General features: G+C 36.9%; 1 protein-coding gene and 1 pseudogene across 1 annotated transcript; both read right to left on the bottom strand.

Moving 5' to 3' along the window:
• Positions 1–6,582: 6,582 nt before the first annotated feature.
• Positions 6,583–9,678, bottom strand: LOC116642598 (annotated as a pseudogene).
• A 6,147-nt stretch (positions 9,679–15,825) lies between these two features.
• On the bottom strand, positions 15,826–16,764 carry LOC116642439 (olfactory receptor 6C1). Its single transcript, XM_032420853.1, has one exon. The coding sequence runs from the start codon at positions 16,762–16,764 to the stop codon at positions 15,826–15,828; it is 939 nt and encodes a 312-aa protein (XP_032276744.1).
• Positions 16,765–17,370: the final 606 nt, after the last annotated feature.

Below are 17,370 nucleotides of genomic sequence, written 5' to 3' on the forward strand. Positions count from 1 at the left end.
GCTCTGTGCTCAACAAACTTACCTATGTTTTCTTTTTAAAGTTATTAATTTTTTAAAAAAATGTGAGTATAGTTGACACACAATGTCATGTTAGTTTCAGGTGTACAACTTAGTGATTTGACAAGTTTATACATTATGCTCTGTTCACCACAAGTGTAGCTGCCATCTGTCCCATTACACTGGTATTACAATATCGACTGGATATCTTCTTTTGTGTGTTTTACTCCCATGACTTACTCATTCCATAACTGAAAGCCTGTTTCCCGCTCCCCTTCACCCATTTTACCCAACTCCCCACCCACCTCTCCTCTGGCAACTATCAGTTTGTTCTCCATATTTACAGGTTTGATTCTGCTTTTTGTTTGTTTGTTTGTTTGTTTATCGGAACATTTTATTTATTTATTTGAGAGAGAGAGAAAGATAGCAAGAGAGAGCATGAGCAGGGACAGGGGAGAGGGAGAAGCAGGCTCCCCGCTGAGCAGGGAGCCCCATGCAAGGCTTGATCCCAGGACCCCAAGATCATGACCTGAGCCAAAGGCAGACACCTAACTGACCGAGCCACTCAGGCACCCTGTTTATTCATTTTTTTAAAAAAGTCTTTATGAGGAGAATCATATGGTATTTGTCTTTCTCAGTCTGAGCTATTTCACTTATGATAATACCCTCTATGTTCGTCCATGTTGTCTCAAATGCAGGATCTCACCCTTTTATATGGCTGCATATTATTCCATTATATACATTATATATATACACATATGTATATACATATGTACATACACACAGACACACAATATACACACACTATATATATCACCTCATTTTATATACACACACACACACTGATAATATATATCACTTCTTCCATATCCATTTATCTATTGACAGACACTTAGGTTGTCCCATATCTTGGCTATTATAAATAATGTTGCAATAAACATAGGGGTGTGTATATTATTGAAATTGGTGGTTTTTTGTGGGGTGATAAATACCCAATAATAAAATCATTGGGTCATAAGGTATTTCTATTCTTAATTTTCCGAGGAACCTCCATAATGTTTCCCACAGTGGGTATAACAATTTACATTCTCACCAACAGTGCAAGTGGGGTCCTTTTTCTCCACATCTTCTCAATGTGTTACTTTTTGTCATTTTGATTTTAGCCATTCTAACTGGTGTAAGGTAACATCTCAGTGTGGTTTTGATTTGCATTTCCCTGTTGATTCATGATTCATGATGTTGAGCTTCTTTCCATGTGACTGTTGGCTATCTATATGTCTTTGGGGAAATGTCTATTCAGGTCCTCTGACCATTTTTTAAAACAGATTATTTGCTTTTGGTGTACAGTTGCATAAGTTCTTTAAGTATTTTGGAATTAACCCCTTATCAGATATATCGTTTGCAAGTATTTTTTCCCATTCAGTAGGTAGACTTATTGTTTTGTTGATAGTTTCATTTGTTGTGCAACAACTTTTTATTTTGCTGCAGTCCCAATAGTTTATTTTTGCTTTTGTTTCCCTTGTCCGAGGGGACAGATCTAGAAAAGTGTTGCTACAGTTGATGTCCGAGAAATTACTGCCTGTGATTTCTTCTAGGATTATTTATGGTTCCAGGTCTCACATTTAGGTTTTTTATCCATTTTGAGTTTATTTTTTTGAGATTTTTTTTTTTCAATTTGAGTACATGGTGTTGGAAAGTGGCCAGTTTCATTCTTTTACATGTAACTTCCAGCACTGTTTATTGAAAATACTGTTCTTTCCCCATTGTATATTCTTATCTCCATTGTCATAGATTAATTGACAATAAGATCATAGGTTTATTTCTTGGGTCTGTAGTCTGTTGTATTGACCTATTGATCTATGTCTCTACTTTTGTACCACACTGTTTTGATTACTATACCTTTGTAGTATATATGGAAATCTGGGATAGGGATACCTCCAGCTTTGTTCTTTCTCAGGATTGCTTTGGCTATTGGGGTATTCTGTGAGTCCCTACACATTTTAGGATTATCTGTTCTTGTGAAAAATGCTATTGGTATTTTGATAGGGATTGCTCACTGAGGTCTCAGGCCACTGGACACGGATCCTAGTCCAGTATGGGCTTTTAGGGTAGATGGGATGGGAGACATTGTCCCTGTAGCTCTTTGGTTTTTTTTAAGCTACAGCTATTTTTTTTTTTCCTGCCCAAGGACAGAGGAATCTATTTCTAGTCCCTCAGTACCATCCCTCCCACTTATGTTCCCAGTAGGGGGTGGCGGCTCCCTTTGTTACTGTGTCTCCCTGTTTATTTTGTGCTCTTGCCTTTGTCCTTGTCTTTGGGCATTCAGAAGCTGTTCAGTCAGCCCTCAGTTCTTCTTGAGGAGGAATTGTACTACTATTAGGCATAATTTGGTGTGTTCTGTGGAGGAGGTGTGTCCAGGGTCTTCCACCACGCCACGCCATCTTCTCCCTTCAAAGAAGCATTTTAATATCTTGAAAACTCAGAAGAGTGTTTGGAACTTTAACTTTTCATTTTTAAATATAAGAGTAAATTGCATAGAATACCAGAGAAGACTTGCATATAATTTAGCAGGTTCGTTGTTGGTTAAGTTTTAGGAAATCAAGTTGCTACCAGTATCACTTCATTAGCTACAATGTTAAGTCTATTTGTGTGCTTTCTTTTTCATATATACAAGTACTGGTAGAACATACATTTGAGTACTAAATTTTGATAGATATTTCAAAATTTCCCTCCCACAGACTAGAATAAACACCATTGCAAGCTAAGCATCACAGATATTAGAAATCATTTACACATTGTACAAATGGAAAGACGAAATGAAGCCACAATACACTAAATAATGACAGTCATGTAAAGAGCAGATCGCAGTGCCCAGATGTTGAGGTTAAAGAGACCCAATATCTTTGCAAACTTGCAAAACTTATTTAACCTTTCTGAGCATCAATTATTCTACTCATAAAATGAGAAGACTAATAGTCTTAACTACTAGGATAACCTAAAGATTAAAGGAGATAATTAGTGAAAGTGCTACAGACTAGTTAGGATACAGGAAGTACTCAGTAGATAAATGTTTACTCTTTTAATTTTATATTCCCCAATTATTAGAGAGGTTGAACTTTTTTTTTTTTTTAAGATTTTATGAGACAGAGATAGTGAGAGAGAGCACCAGGGGGGAAGAGAGGGAGAAGCAGACTCCCACTGAGCAGGGAGCTGAACATGGAGATCTATCCCAGGACCCTGGGATCATGACCTGAGCTGAAAGCAGACACTTAACTGACTGAGCCACCCAAGCACCCACGAGGTTGAACATTTTTTTGTACCTAATAGTTTTAGTGAGTTAAGCATGGGGCTATTCCATATGCTCCTACATATATGTTTACAAACACATACATTTTAATGAAAGAAGATTTTTCTTGAAAGATGGATCAAACATAGTGTCATTTCAATGAATTAAGCATAAGGCAATCTCCATATGCTTCTACACTTAAGTCTACAGACACTTATATCTTAATGAAAGACATATTACTTGAAAGAATGATTATATACAGTGTAGTTTCAATGACTCAAGCACAGGGCTATTCCCATATGTGTCTACACTTAAGTTTATAGACACTTAGAGCATAATAAAAAGAAAATGTTGCTTGAAAGAAAGATTATAAACAGTGGAGTTTCAATGACTAAAGTACAGCAAAATTTCCATATATTTCTATACTTACTTTTATAATCACATCTTTTTTTTAACTTTCTATTTAAATTCCAGTTAGTTAACATACAGTGTAGTGTTAGTTTCAGGTGTACACTATAGTGACTCAAAACTTCCCTACAACACCTGGTGCTCATTCCAAGGACTATTCTCCTTCATTTGCATTACCTATTTCACCCATTCTCTGACACACTTCTCCTTTAGTAACTATCAGTTTGTTCTCTATAGTTTAAGAGTCTCTTTCTTGGTTTGTCTCTCTCTCTTCTGTTTCCTTTTGCACATTTGTTTTGTTTCTTAAATTTCACTTATGATTTGAAATCATATGGTATTTTTCTTTCTCTGACACCCTTATTTCAGTTAGCATAATACTTTAGAGAGATTGAACATTTTAAAAGATTTTATTTTCCAACCATGAATTGTCTGTTCCTAACTCATGTTCACTTTTTGGGGGTTATGTCTTATTTACTAGTAGGAGATACTTATTTCTTGAATATAAACATGGTGAATTTCTTTTGTTGCACCAAGTTTTCAGAACCTCTCTGCCGGAGTCCAGCTCCAGCCGGGGTGGGTCTCTCGTAGGAAAGGACGGCGTCGGCGAATGAGGAGACACAGACACAGGATCAGGTTACAAGCATCTCCTCCTGACAGCCTTGGAGGAACTTTATTTATATGTTACGATATTTTTGTTTTTCCATACTTTCGTAACATGTGATTATGTTTTTTTACAATTTATCGAGATAATCTTAGATCATTTTCTGGATTACAGCCATAGCCTTCTTTTATTTTTCCTTTGTAATGATTAACATGACCTTTATCGATTTCCGCTTATTGACTTTCGCTAAAACTAAAAAACAGTATGCAAAGAGAAAGGTGCTAGACAGAGCGTGACCATCTTGTTATTTTGTTCTATAGAAACTAATTCTTCGTGGAATTAGTTTCATTATGATTGCTTAGATAGGCGTAACTAAGATGAGTAGTCCCTTTATCATGAAACCCCAGAAATATTCCCACAATTATAAAGATTGCCATAAACAAAATGAAAGAGAATAGCAGGAGCCAGCTGTGGAGTCTCCTGTTTTCAGGATCGTCCCCCATACTTGGACCTTGTCAAACAGCATGAGTATCTTGGCTCGCGCCATCTCCCCCTTTTTTATTTTTGGCCTTCAGTTGCAGAGTCTCCAATTCCAAATGAATTTGTTTTATTTCTCTACTTAGTAATTTGATGAAGACTGGAAAGAGAAACAAAAGGGAGATAATAATTAGTGCTGATATACCTAGATTGATGAGGGATGGAAACCAGGCAGTAGTGGAGGTGTATTTCTGCACCTCTCCTTAACTTATTTATGAGGTGCTTCTACTAAAAAATATTGTATCCAGAATTCTTGGTGACCTAGTCTTCTTAGAGCACCTTTCCACACATACTTCAAAATCATGTAAATATTCATTTATGCTCACTATTTCTATGGTTTCGCTCTTCCCATTTGCTTCCTAATCCAACCAGAATTTATTCTTATGTAAGATATAAATCTGTTTTTGTTGTTTATTAAATAAATGATCAACTGCTCTAATATCATTAGGCTGGAGACAACATGAGAATTTGGACAGTGAGTCACTTAGTGCACCAATGCCATGTTATCCCCAGCAAGTAATGTTTCTAGCTCAGAGAACATGGGTCTGAGAAATTCATACTTCTCATTTTTCAGGAAAAATTAAAAAAGTTTCTTAGTACCCTCAATGTGTCTAATTTTATCAGGGCCAAGACACAGTAATATTTGACCCATTTTTGCAATTTCAGATTCATTTTACCCCATCCACCCTCACTTTTTCCACTCCAGGATACCTGTGGTTTTATTTCCTTGTTTTAATAATCTTACTTTTTCTTCTCCTTTAGTGCATGCAGAGTCACATATGGTCTTTTCCCTTTGACACCTCAATTCACTTCTACTCATTCATCGATGATACTTTGTTTGTTTGTTTGTTTTTACTGTGTATTGCTGACACACAATGTTACATTAGTTTCAGCTGTAGGACATTGCTATTCAATAAGTCTATACATCGTGCTATGCTCACCATAAGAGTAGCTACCATCTGTCACCATACAACAGGATTACAATAGCATTGACTACATTCCCTCTGCTGTACCTTTTATTCCTGTGATTTATTCATTCCATAAGTAGAAGCCTGTACCTCCCACTCCTCTTCACCCATTGTGCCCATTGCCCCAACACCTCCCTTCTGGCATTTGTGATTTTGTCCAAATGTACGTTCTCTGTTTTATTCTCTGTATTGATGGGTCTGTTTCTGCTTTGTTTGCTGGTTTACTTGTTCATTTTGCTTTTTAGATTCTACATATTAGTGAAAGCATATGGTATTTGTCTTTCTCTATATGGCATATTTCACTTGGCATAGTACCCTCTGTGCCCATTGATGCTGTAAATGACAAGATCTTATCCTTTCTTTATAGCTGAGTAATATTCCATTGTGTGTGTGTGTGTGTGTGTGTGTGTGTGTGTGTATTCATCTGTTAACATACACTTAGGCTGCTTCCATATTTTGAATAATGCTGTAAAAAATGTGGGGGGTATATATCTTTTGGAATTAGTGTTTTTGATAAAATATTTTTATTATTTATACTACTAAGGAAAATGATTTATGTTCCATGACCACTGGTTTTGTATTCACAATTATAAATCACTTACATGGAACCTACAGATACTTTAAATGAGGATACAACTCAGCCACTTTCATGATATAATAATGTTTAGCAAATGAGCTCAGCATTTCCTGTAGCTGTGACATGGATGTAGGAAGACAGCAGATTAGAAGTTTAAAATTTCATTTTTCTCTTGTTAAATCTTCATGATAATGTTAGTTCATACTAATCAGAACTTTGATTTCTTTGTATGAGACAATACTTTAAGGAGCAAACCTTTGAAGGTTTGTGTCTTTCTGATTCCTTAGGGGGTAAATGAAGGAGTTCAACATGGGGGCAACAGAGTTATTGAGAATAGCTACTTTAGTCAATGAAGTCTTTTTCCCCCCTGCTGAGTAATTAGCATATATGGAAATGGAAATGGCAATCATGTGAGAAATATAAGTGGAGTCAAACTTTTTTCTCTCACTGGCAGATGTGATGTATGTTAGGACAAAATCACAAATGCCAAAGTACAAAGTAACCCAAACAAAGTAAAAACCAATTACTTCTAGGAACCATATATCTGAGAGGATAGCTGTACAGGCAAAAGATAGGCACAGGCAAAGTTATCCATGACATTATCCAGCTGGAGCAGAAGCATAAGGCATGGGGAAGTGGTCAGGAACCTGCCCACCCATGCATAGAGCACAAACAAGATGCATAGTTTCCTGTTTATGATGGTGGTGTAATGAAGGGGTCATTAAGAGTGGCAAAAGAGTGGTCAAGGGACCTGGCAATTAGAATGGGAAATTCATTGACCTCCATGAAAATATGGAAAAATTGTTGGACTATACAATTGTTATGAGAAACGATTTTATCCTTGGTGATGATTGTCCCCAGAAATCTATGAATATATACATTTGTAAATGAGATTTCTAAGATAAAGAAGTTTTAGCTAAGAAACACATAGGCATCTGTAGATGGAAGTCTACCAAGGCTAGAGCAATGATAACCAGGTTGCCAGTGACACATAACATGTATGTGATAAATAAAAAAGGTAAAATCAAAACCAGAAGATCAGGATCATCAGAAAGGCTCAGCAGGACAAACTCTGATCATTATGTGGTTGTTCATTTCCCTCTCTCTCCTTTTTCTTTTTTTGAAGATATGTGACAGCATTGATGAGTCTGGGGGACTTTAGGTTAAGTGAAATAAGTCAGTCACAGAAGACCAAAAATTGAATAATTCCACTTATATGAGGTGTTAAAATTAGTCTAACTCATAGAAATGGAGAGTAGAAAAGTGGCTGCCTTAGGATGGAGCAGGGTGGGCAATGGGGAATTGCTGTTAGCTGGTAGGAGTTCAGTTCTGTATGATAAATAAGTTAAATAAGTTCTGAAGTTCTGAAGTTGTTGAAGATGAACATTGTTTTCTGCACTACATTTTGCCTACTGTTAACAGTACTGTATTGTAGATAGCCCAAGATGGTGGAGGAGTAGGTGACCTTAGTTGTGTCTGGTCCCAGGAATTGAGCTAGATAGCTATTAAATCATTCTGAACACCTGTGAATTCAATTGGAGATCTAAGAAAAGAATAGCTGCAACTCTGCAAATAGAAAAGTGGCTGATTTCTGCAAGGTAGGAGGTGCAGAGAAGTGAATCTGAAGCGATCTATAGGAAGATAAACCACAGGGGGAAGGAGCCTTTGTCAGCTGGCTATTGGAAAGTGATATAGAAGCAGAGCACAAGTTCAGAACTTGTAGAAGTTTGCCCCATTGAGGGACATCCCTGCCTGAAAGGTGCTCGGGTGGTGATATGGGGAGAAATCCTAGGTGGGACAGTGTGGTCTCAGTGTCCCTGGTGTCACAGGAAGACCTGGGGTGCTTGATTGAGGCAGAGTTCCCAGGCATTGGAGCAGGGAAGCTGGTTGCAATCAGTGAGTGCAGGAGTGGGCTGTCAGCTTGGGGTTGTTTTTATACCATGAACTGCAGCATAGTCACCAACTGCTCTCCAAGCAGGGGCCCAGGAAGTGGCAGAACTGAGGTGAGATCTGCCTTCCTCCCCCAGAAGGACTGTGTGTGTGTGAGCTGCAGGAGTCTGTGGGGTTTGGAGACTCAAAACAGGGTTGTGTGTCAGAGATAGAAATGCTCAGTCAAGGGCTGGGTGAGCACGGATGGATACCAGGGAGACAGGAGTGATTGACTGCTTTTCCTTTAGGACACACTGAGGAGTGGGGCCCTATGCTTTCGGCTCTGGGGCTGGAGACAGAGAGGCTGCCATTTTCATTCTCATCCTCTAGAGCAGCAGGGAAAGTGTTCAGAAAACAAAAGCCACATAGAGGAATCCAGAGCAGATTACTTAGCCTGGCCCCCTGGCAAGCGCCCTGCAGTTGAGACTGGGGCAAAGACACCAGAGAATCAGTGCAACAGGTCCCTCCTCCCTGGAAGATCAGCAAGAACATCCAGCTAAGACCAAGTTTACAGATCATAGAGAACTGCAAAACTCCAGTGCTAGGGGAAAACAGTATATAGAATTTATGGTTTTTTTTTCCCCCCATAGTTCTTTAGTCTTTCAATTTTAATTTTTTTCCTCTCCTTCCCTTTTCAACCAATTTCTTATTTTATCAAGTTTTTTAAAAAATCTTTTTAAATTTTCAATTTTACACATAGATTCTATCCTTTTATTGTATTTAATTTTATTTTTGTATATATAGTTTTTCTTTCCTTACAATTTTAAAATGTAGTTTATTCTAACAGACCAAAATACACTCAGGATATAGTGTATAGCTCTGTTCTGTTCACCTGTTTGTTTATATTGCTTCTTTTTTTTGTCTTTAAATTTTCATTTTTATAATTACAATCTATCCTTTCAATGTATTTAATTTTATTTTTCTACATATATGTTTTTCTTTCTTTACAATTTTAGAATCTAGTTTTCTAATAAACAAGACTAAAATATACACAAGACCCAGTGTATTGCTCTGTTCTGTTCACCTGTCTGATTAAATTCTCTTTTTTTGTTGTTGTTGTTTGTTTGTTTGTTTTTTAATTTTTTATTTAAAATTTTTTTTATTATTTCATTTTTTTCAGTTTTGGGTCTCTTCTGATTTGTTTAGTGTATATTTCTCTGGGGTTGTTGTCATTTTTGTATTTTGTTGTCTCATTCATCTATTTTTCTCTGCATAGAATGACAGGACAGAAAAACTCACCTCAAAAAAGAGAACAAGAGGCAGGGACAAAATTAGTATGGATATAAGTAAGATGTCAGAACTAGAGTTCACAATAATGACTATATAGATACTAACTGAGCTTGAAAAATGCATAAAAGACACTAGAGAATCCCATTCTGGAGAAATAAAAGAACTAAAATATGATCAAGTTGAAATAAAGAAAGCTATTAGTGAGATGGAATAAAATGGAGACTCTAACTGCTAGGATAAATGAACAGAAGAAATAGTGATGTAGAAGACAAAAATATGGAGAATAAAGAAGCTGAAAAAGAGAGATAAACAACTACTGAATCATGAGGGGAGAATTTGAGAGCTAAGTGGTCCCATAAGTGAAACAATAATAGAATAACTGGGATCCCAGAAGAAACGAAGAGAGAGGGGCAGAATGTATATGGAGCAAATTATAGCAGAGAACTTCCTTATTCTGGAGAAGGAAACAGACATTCAAGTCCAGGAGGCACAGAGAACCCCTCTCAAAATCAATAAAAATAGGTCAACACCTCAACATATAATAGTGAAATCTGCAAATCTCAGAGACAAAGAGAAAATCCTGAAAGCAGCTTGGGACAAGAGGTCCATAACCTACAAAGGTAGAAACATTAGACTGGCAGAAGACCTATCCACAGAGACCTGGCAGGCCAGAAAGACTGGCATGATGTATTTAGGGTGCTAAATGAGAAAAATATGCAGCCAAGAATACTTTATCTAACAAGGATGTCATTCAAAATAGGAGAGAAAATCTTCAAGGACAAACAGAAACTAAAAGAATTTGTGCTCACTAAACAGCCCTGTAAGAAATATTAAAGGGGATCCTATAAGCGAAGAGAGAGCCCAAAAGTAACATAGACCAGGAAGGAACAGAGACAATATTCAGAAACAGTGACTTTATTACAATGGCACTAATTTCATATCTTTCAATAGTTACTCAAAATGTAAATGGGCTAAATGCCCCAATCAAAAGACACAGGCTATCAGATTGGATAAAAAACCAAGACCCATCGATATGCTGTCTGCAAGAGATTCATTTTAGACTCAAAGACACCTCCAGATTGAAAGTGAGGGGGTGGAAAACCATTTGTCATGCTAATGGACATCAAGAGAAAGCTGGGATAGCACTCCTTATATCTGATAAATTAGATTTTAATCCAAAGACTGTAATAAGAGATGAGGAAGGACATCATATCATACGTAAAGGGTCTATCCAACAAGAAGATCTAACAGTTGTAAATATTTTGCCCTGAACATGAGATCAGCCAAGTATATAAACTAATTAATAACCAAAGTAAAGAAACATATTGATAATAATACAATAATATTAGGGGATTTTAACACCCCACTCACTACAATGGACAGATCATCTAGCAGAAGATCAACAAGGAAACAAGGGCTTTGAATGACACACTGGACCAGATGGACTTCACAGATATATTTAGAGCATTCCATCCTAAAGCAACAGAATACACATTCTTCTCAAGTGCACATGGAACATTCTCCAGAATAGACCACATACTGGGTCACAAATCAGGTCTCAACCGCTACCAAAAAATTGGGATCACTCCCTGTGTATTTTCAGACAACAATGCTTTGAAACTTTAACTCAATCACAAGGGGAAATTTGGAAAGAACTCAAATACATGGAGGCCAAAGAGCAGCCTAATAAAGAATGAATGGGTCAATGAAGAAATTAAAGAATTCAAAAATTTATGGAAACTATGAAAATGAAAACACAACTGTTCAAAACCTTTGGGATGCAGCAAAGGAGGTCCTAAGAAGAAAGTATATAGCAATACAAGCTTTTTCAAAAAACAAGAAAGGTCTCAAATATACAACCGAACCTTACACCTAAAGGAGCTGGGGAAGAACAACAAATAAAGCCTAAACCCAGGAGGAGCAGAGAATTAATAAGGATTACAACAGAAATCAATGAAATAGAAACCAAAAGAACAGTAGAACAGATCAACGAAACTAGGAGCTGGTTCTTTGAAAGAAATTAATAAGATTGATAAACCCCTGTTGAGCCTTACCAAAAGAAAAGAGAAAGGACCCAAAGAAATAAAATCATGAATGGAAGAGGAGAGATCACAACCAACACCGAAGAAATACAAACAATTATAAGAACATATTATGAACAACTCTATTCCAACACATTAGGCAACCTGGAAGAAATGGATGCATTCCTAGAAATGTATAAACTACCAAAACTGAAACAGGTAGAAACAGAAAACATGAACAGACCCATAACCAGCAAGGAAATTGAAGCAATAATAAAAAATCTCCCAAAAAACAAGAGTTTAGGGCCAGATGGCTTCCCAGGGGAATTCTACCAAACATTTAGGAAGAATTAATACCTATTCTACTGAAGCTGTTTCAGAAAATCAAAATGGAAGGGAAACTTCCAAACTCTTTCTATGAGGCCAGCATTACCTCAATCCCAAAAGTAAAGACCAAAAAGAGAATTACAGACAAATATCCCTGATGAATATGGATTCAATAATTCTCGCCAAGATCCAACAGTACATTAGGATCCAACCAATAGGATCTGCCAGAATAATCCAACAGTACATTAAAAGGATAAATCACTATGACTAAGTGAGATTTATTCCTGGGCTGCAAGGTGGTTCAACATCCACAAATCAATCAACATGATACACTATATTAATAAAAGAAAGGACAAGAACTATATGATCCTTTCAATAGATGCAGAAAAAGCATTTGACAAAGTTCAGCATCCTTTCTTGATTAAAACTCTTCACAGTGTAGCAATAGAGGGAACATATCTCAATATCATAAAAGCCATATATGAAAAACCCAGACAAATATCATTCTCAATGGGGAAAAACTGAGAGCTATTCTCCTAGGGTCAGGAACATGGCAGGAATATCCACTCTCACCACTGTTGTTCAACATAGTACTAGAAGTAGTGGCCTCAGCAATCAGACAACAAAAAGAAATAAAGGGCATCTGAATCAGCAAAGAAGAAATCAAACTCTCACTCTTCGAAGATGACATGATATTCTATGTGGAAAACCCAAAAGACTCCACACCCAAATTACTAGAACTCAAACAGGAATTGAGCAAAGTGGCAGGATATAAAATCAATACACAGAAGTCAGTTACATTTCTGTACACCAACAATGAGACAGAAGAAAGAGAAATTAAGGAAACAATCCCATTTACAATTGCACCAAGAACCATAAGATACAGAGGAATAAACCTAACCAAACAGTCAAAGGATCTGTACTCAGAGAACTATAGAACACTCATGAAAGAAATTGAGGAGGACACAAGGATATGGAAAAATGCTCTGTGCTCATGGAATGGAAGAACAAACATTGTTAAAATGTCTATGCTACCTAGAGCAATCTATACATTCAATGTAATCCTTATCAAAATACCATCAACTTTTTTCACAGAGCTGGAACAAATAATCCTAAAACTTGTATGGAACAAGAAAAGTCCCCGAATAGCCAAAGGAATGTTGAAAAAGAATAGCAAAGCTGGTGGCATCACAATCCCGGACTTCAAGCTCTATTACAAAGCTGTAATCATCAAGACAGTATGGTACTGGCATAAAAACAGACACATAGATCAATGGAACAGAATAGAGAACCCAGCAATGGACCCTCAACTCTATGGTCAACTAATCTTCGACAAAGTAGGAAAGAATATCCGTGGCAAAAAGACAGTCTCTTTAACAAATAGTGTTGGGAAAATTGGGCAGCCACATGCAGAAGAATGAAACTGGACCATTTCCTTATACCATACACAAACATAGACTTAAAATGGATGAAAGATCTAAATGTGAGACAGGAATCCATCAAAATCCTAGAGGAGAACACAGGCAGCTACCTCTGTGACCTTGGCCACAACAACTTCTTGCTAGACATATCTTCAAAGGCAAGGAAAACAAAGGCAAAAATGAACTATTGGGACTTCATCAAGATAAAAAGCTTTTGCACAGCAAAGGAAACAGTCAACAAAACCAAAAGACAACCGACCAAATGGGAGAAGATATTTGCAAATGACATATCAGATAAAGGGCTAGTATCCAAAATCTATAAAGAACTTATCAAACTCAACACCCAAAGAACAAATAATCCAATTAAGAAATGGGAAGAAGACATGAACAGATTACTTCTCCAAAGAAGACATCCAAATGGCCACAGACACGAAAAATGCTCAACATCACTTGGCATCAGGAAAATACAAATGAAAACCACAATACGATACCACTTACACTGGTCAGAATGGCTAAATTAACCACTTGGAAAGGACAGTTGTTGGTGAGGTTGTGGAGAAAGGGGAACCCTCTTACACTGTTGGTGGGAATGCAAGCTGGTGTAGCCACTCTGGAAAACAGTATGGAGGTTCCTCAAAAAGTGAAAAATAGATCTACCCTACCACCTAGCAACTGCACTGCTATGCATTTACCCCAAAGATACAAATGTAGTGATCTGAAGGGGCTCCTCATTCCAATGTTTATAGCAGCAATGTCCACAATAGCCAAACTATGTTAAGAGCTCAGATGTCCATCGACAGATCATTGGGTAAAGAAGATGTGGTACATACATACCATGGAATAATACTCAGCGATCAAAAAATTGCAATCTTGTCATTTGCAATGACATGGATGGAACTAGAGAGTACTATGCTAAGCAAAACAGGTCAATCAGAGAAAGACAATTATCATAAGATTTCACTCATATATGGAATTTAAGAAACAAAACAGAGGAGCATAAAGGAAGGGAAGGAAAAATATAATTTGTATTTATTCACAACCATGGCAGTTGGCTATAGAGACCAATATTAATAAAAATCACTACTATTTATTGATAACTAATTACAGTATGTGCTTGACAGATTCATTTCCATCCCTATAGTACATTACATATGTAGATTTTCTGACACCTGATTTGCCAATGGGGAAGTATATGTTGAGAGGTTATAAAAACCCTGTTTGTCAACTATTTGCCTTCTTTAACATACCAATTATACCTCAGATAGGGTGAAATTGAGAAACCATTCATAAGTTTTCTCTTACATTTCGAGTCCCCTTCAATTTTCTATCACTTACTTTATTTTTTTTCTCAATAACTCCTGTGCTGTATATCTCAGTTGAATATACTGCATAAAGATCATTAGGAATGGTGCAACACTAATTAGGATTATAGTATATTTTCTGTTACTAAAAAAATGGTACATATTATTTAGAATACTTTATTATGTAATCTTGTACTTTCTCACACACACACACGTACATACACATGCACACACACACACATCATCCAAAATACTTTAGGGACTTAATATCTTAAGTTGAATGGGTGGAAGAGTATTTTAACAAGTGAAATTGTAATTTTATATGAAATGGAAAATTTTGCTCTATTATGAAGTTTTTATTTTCTACCAAACTTAAATGATTTTGCTGTTTAGGCATTAAATAATTTAGATACATGCCCAGTTTCAAACTAGTCCAAAACTAGAGAAGGAACTATACATATATATTCCATTGTAGTCAGAAAGCAGAGCTTACATTCCATGGAATTAGAGAAAGTGAACTTATCCTACACATTTAAAACAGCTATTTCTTCACTATTTTCTACAGTATGTGTGTATGTATGTATGTATGTATGTATGCAGGTGTCTACCCTGTATGTCTATCTGTGAGTCACTATGGGATTTGAAAATATGGAGGTCTATTTATGTTCTTAAAGATCTATGCTTTTTTTTTTTGCAATAGGAAAATTATATGGACATATTCTATTAAGTGAGCAATGTTTCTTGGTTTTTAAATGAAAGCATTCACATCTTTCAAAAAATCATATGGCATTTGAAGAATTTTTTTTCTTAGAGGAACTACAAGATGGTGAAGGGATTTCTGACAAAGATCAATGAAAATCACAAAATTATATTGTCTGTGTAGAATAAGAAAAATATCACATCAATATTTATACAATGTCCCCTCCATTCTGGGTGATAACTGTTTTCCTAAACAAAACTCAAAGTACAACTTCCTGTATTACGATAATTATTGTTCAAGAAGTTGCAACTAACAATGGGTTCAGAAGAACAGGAACCAGAAGGGCATATGAAGTTATTTCAATTGAATGGGAAATATATTAAATGTGCTTATAAGCTGTTAGAAAGATGTAATGAATAAGGTTGACAGGAAGCCCACTGTGATTTGAAGAAGTTGCTCAAATTTCATGTTTGTATATTTCAAATTGCCCTGCACTGTATCTAATTCGTGCACCTCAGCATTTCATTTGCTTGAGAAAAATACAATCTTCCTTGCCCTGTCCATGAAGGCTCGTTTGACTTGCTGGTTCCTTAGACTGTAAATAAAGGGGTTCAGCATGGGGGCTACTGAGGTGTTTAGCACAGCAACTCCCTTGCTCAGAGACACTCTGTCTTTTGCTGAGGGTTTAATGTACATGAAAATGCAGCTGCCATAGGAGATGGAGATGACAATCATGTGGGATGAACAGGTGGAAAAGGCCTTTGTCCTCTGACTAGTAGAAGGAATTCTCAAAATTGTTCTGATGATATATATGTAGGACAGAATTATTAATGCCAAGGTGAACATTAAAGTAAACACAGCACAGGAAAAACCCATTATCTCTAGGAATTTTGTGTCTGAGCAAGAAAGTTGCAGCAGGGGAAAATAATCACAGGTGAAATGGTCAATAATATTAGACCTACAGTAATTAAGGTTTAAGAGGAACATGAGTGCGGGGAATATGATTAAGAATGAAATCAACCATGAAGAGAAGACAAGGAGTGTGCAGACTCTGGGATTCATGATGGTCATGTAATGCAGAGGTTTGCAGATGGCAATGTAACGGTCATAGGACATGGCAGCCAGGAGGTAAAATTCAGTGACCCCCAACAGAATGAAAAAAAATAACTGAGCAATGCAATCATCAAAAGAAATAGTTTTATCTCCTGTAATCAGGGTGCCCAGGAACTTGGGTATGCTGACAGTCGTGAATGAAACCTCTAGCAAGGAGAAATTTCTGAGGAAGAAATACATGGGGGTCTGGAGGTGGGAATCCAGCAGGGTAAGGATGATAATGGTCAGGTTCCCAGTGATGCTGAGCATGTAGGTGATGAGCAGAAAGACAAAGATCACCCCCTGAAGCTGTGGATCATCTGACAATCCCAGGAGGATAAACTCTGTTAGTTCTGTATGGTTTCTCATTCTTCAGTCACTTATTTGTTGTTCTCCTGCCAGACCTCTAGGAGAAAACACAAGGAACAAACTTGAAGAGAGGATTAGCAAAGGTCGAAGTGTGGAGCCAGAATCTGGCTGAAATACCATGTGTTTTCATCCATAGGCGAGAATTTACGTTAACTGATAAGAACAATAATCCCTTAATTTCCTCTCTTCTACAGGTGAAATCTCCAGTTATGGCAAGTTTGAAAACATTCAATATCACAGAGCTTGCAGGGCTAGAGCAGGGATCTTTCCCAGGCTTTTCTGACACCAAATAACGTGTTAACTTTCAAAGATGTGCGCATGAGGTTTCTTCCCAGTGAAGACCACCTTTGTGCTCTTGCTCCAATTGTTTACTAGTTTCCCATTCTCTGTAAGTTAAAGCTTAATTACATTGAGAATCCTCAGAAATGGGAAAGATCCTGAATTTTTTAATGACGTGTGAGTGTTCTGTCCTTAGCCATTGATCAACTTTTGCTAACACTCAGCTTTTTCAACTCCTCCTATTACCTCATGGGTCAGATATACTAGAGTCATTGCCACCAGCAACCTTTGATGTTAGAGATAGAGGGGAGAAAGAGGCAAGAAATA

Source organism: Phoca vitulina, unplaced genomic scaffold (genome assembly GCF_004348235.1).
Source record: "Phoca vitulina isolate PV1807 unplaced genomic scaffold, GSC_HSeal_1.0 scaffold23, whole genome shotgun sequence".
Taxonomy (NCBI): Eukaryota; Metazoa; Chordata; class Mammalia; order Carnivora; family Phocidae; genus Phoca; species Phoca vitulina.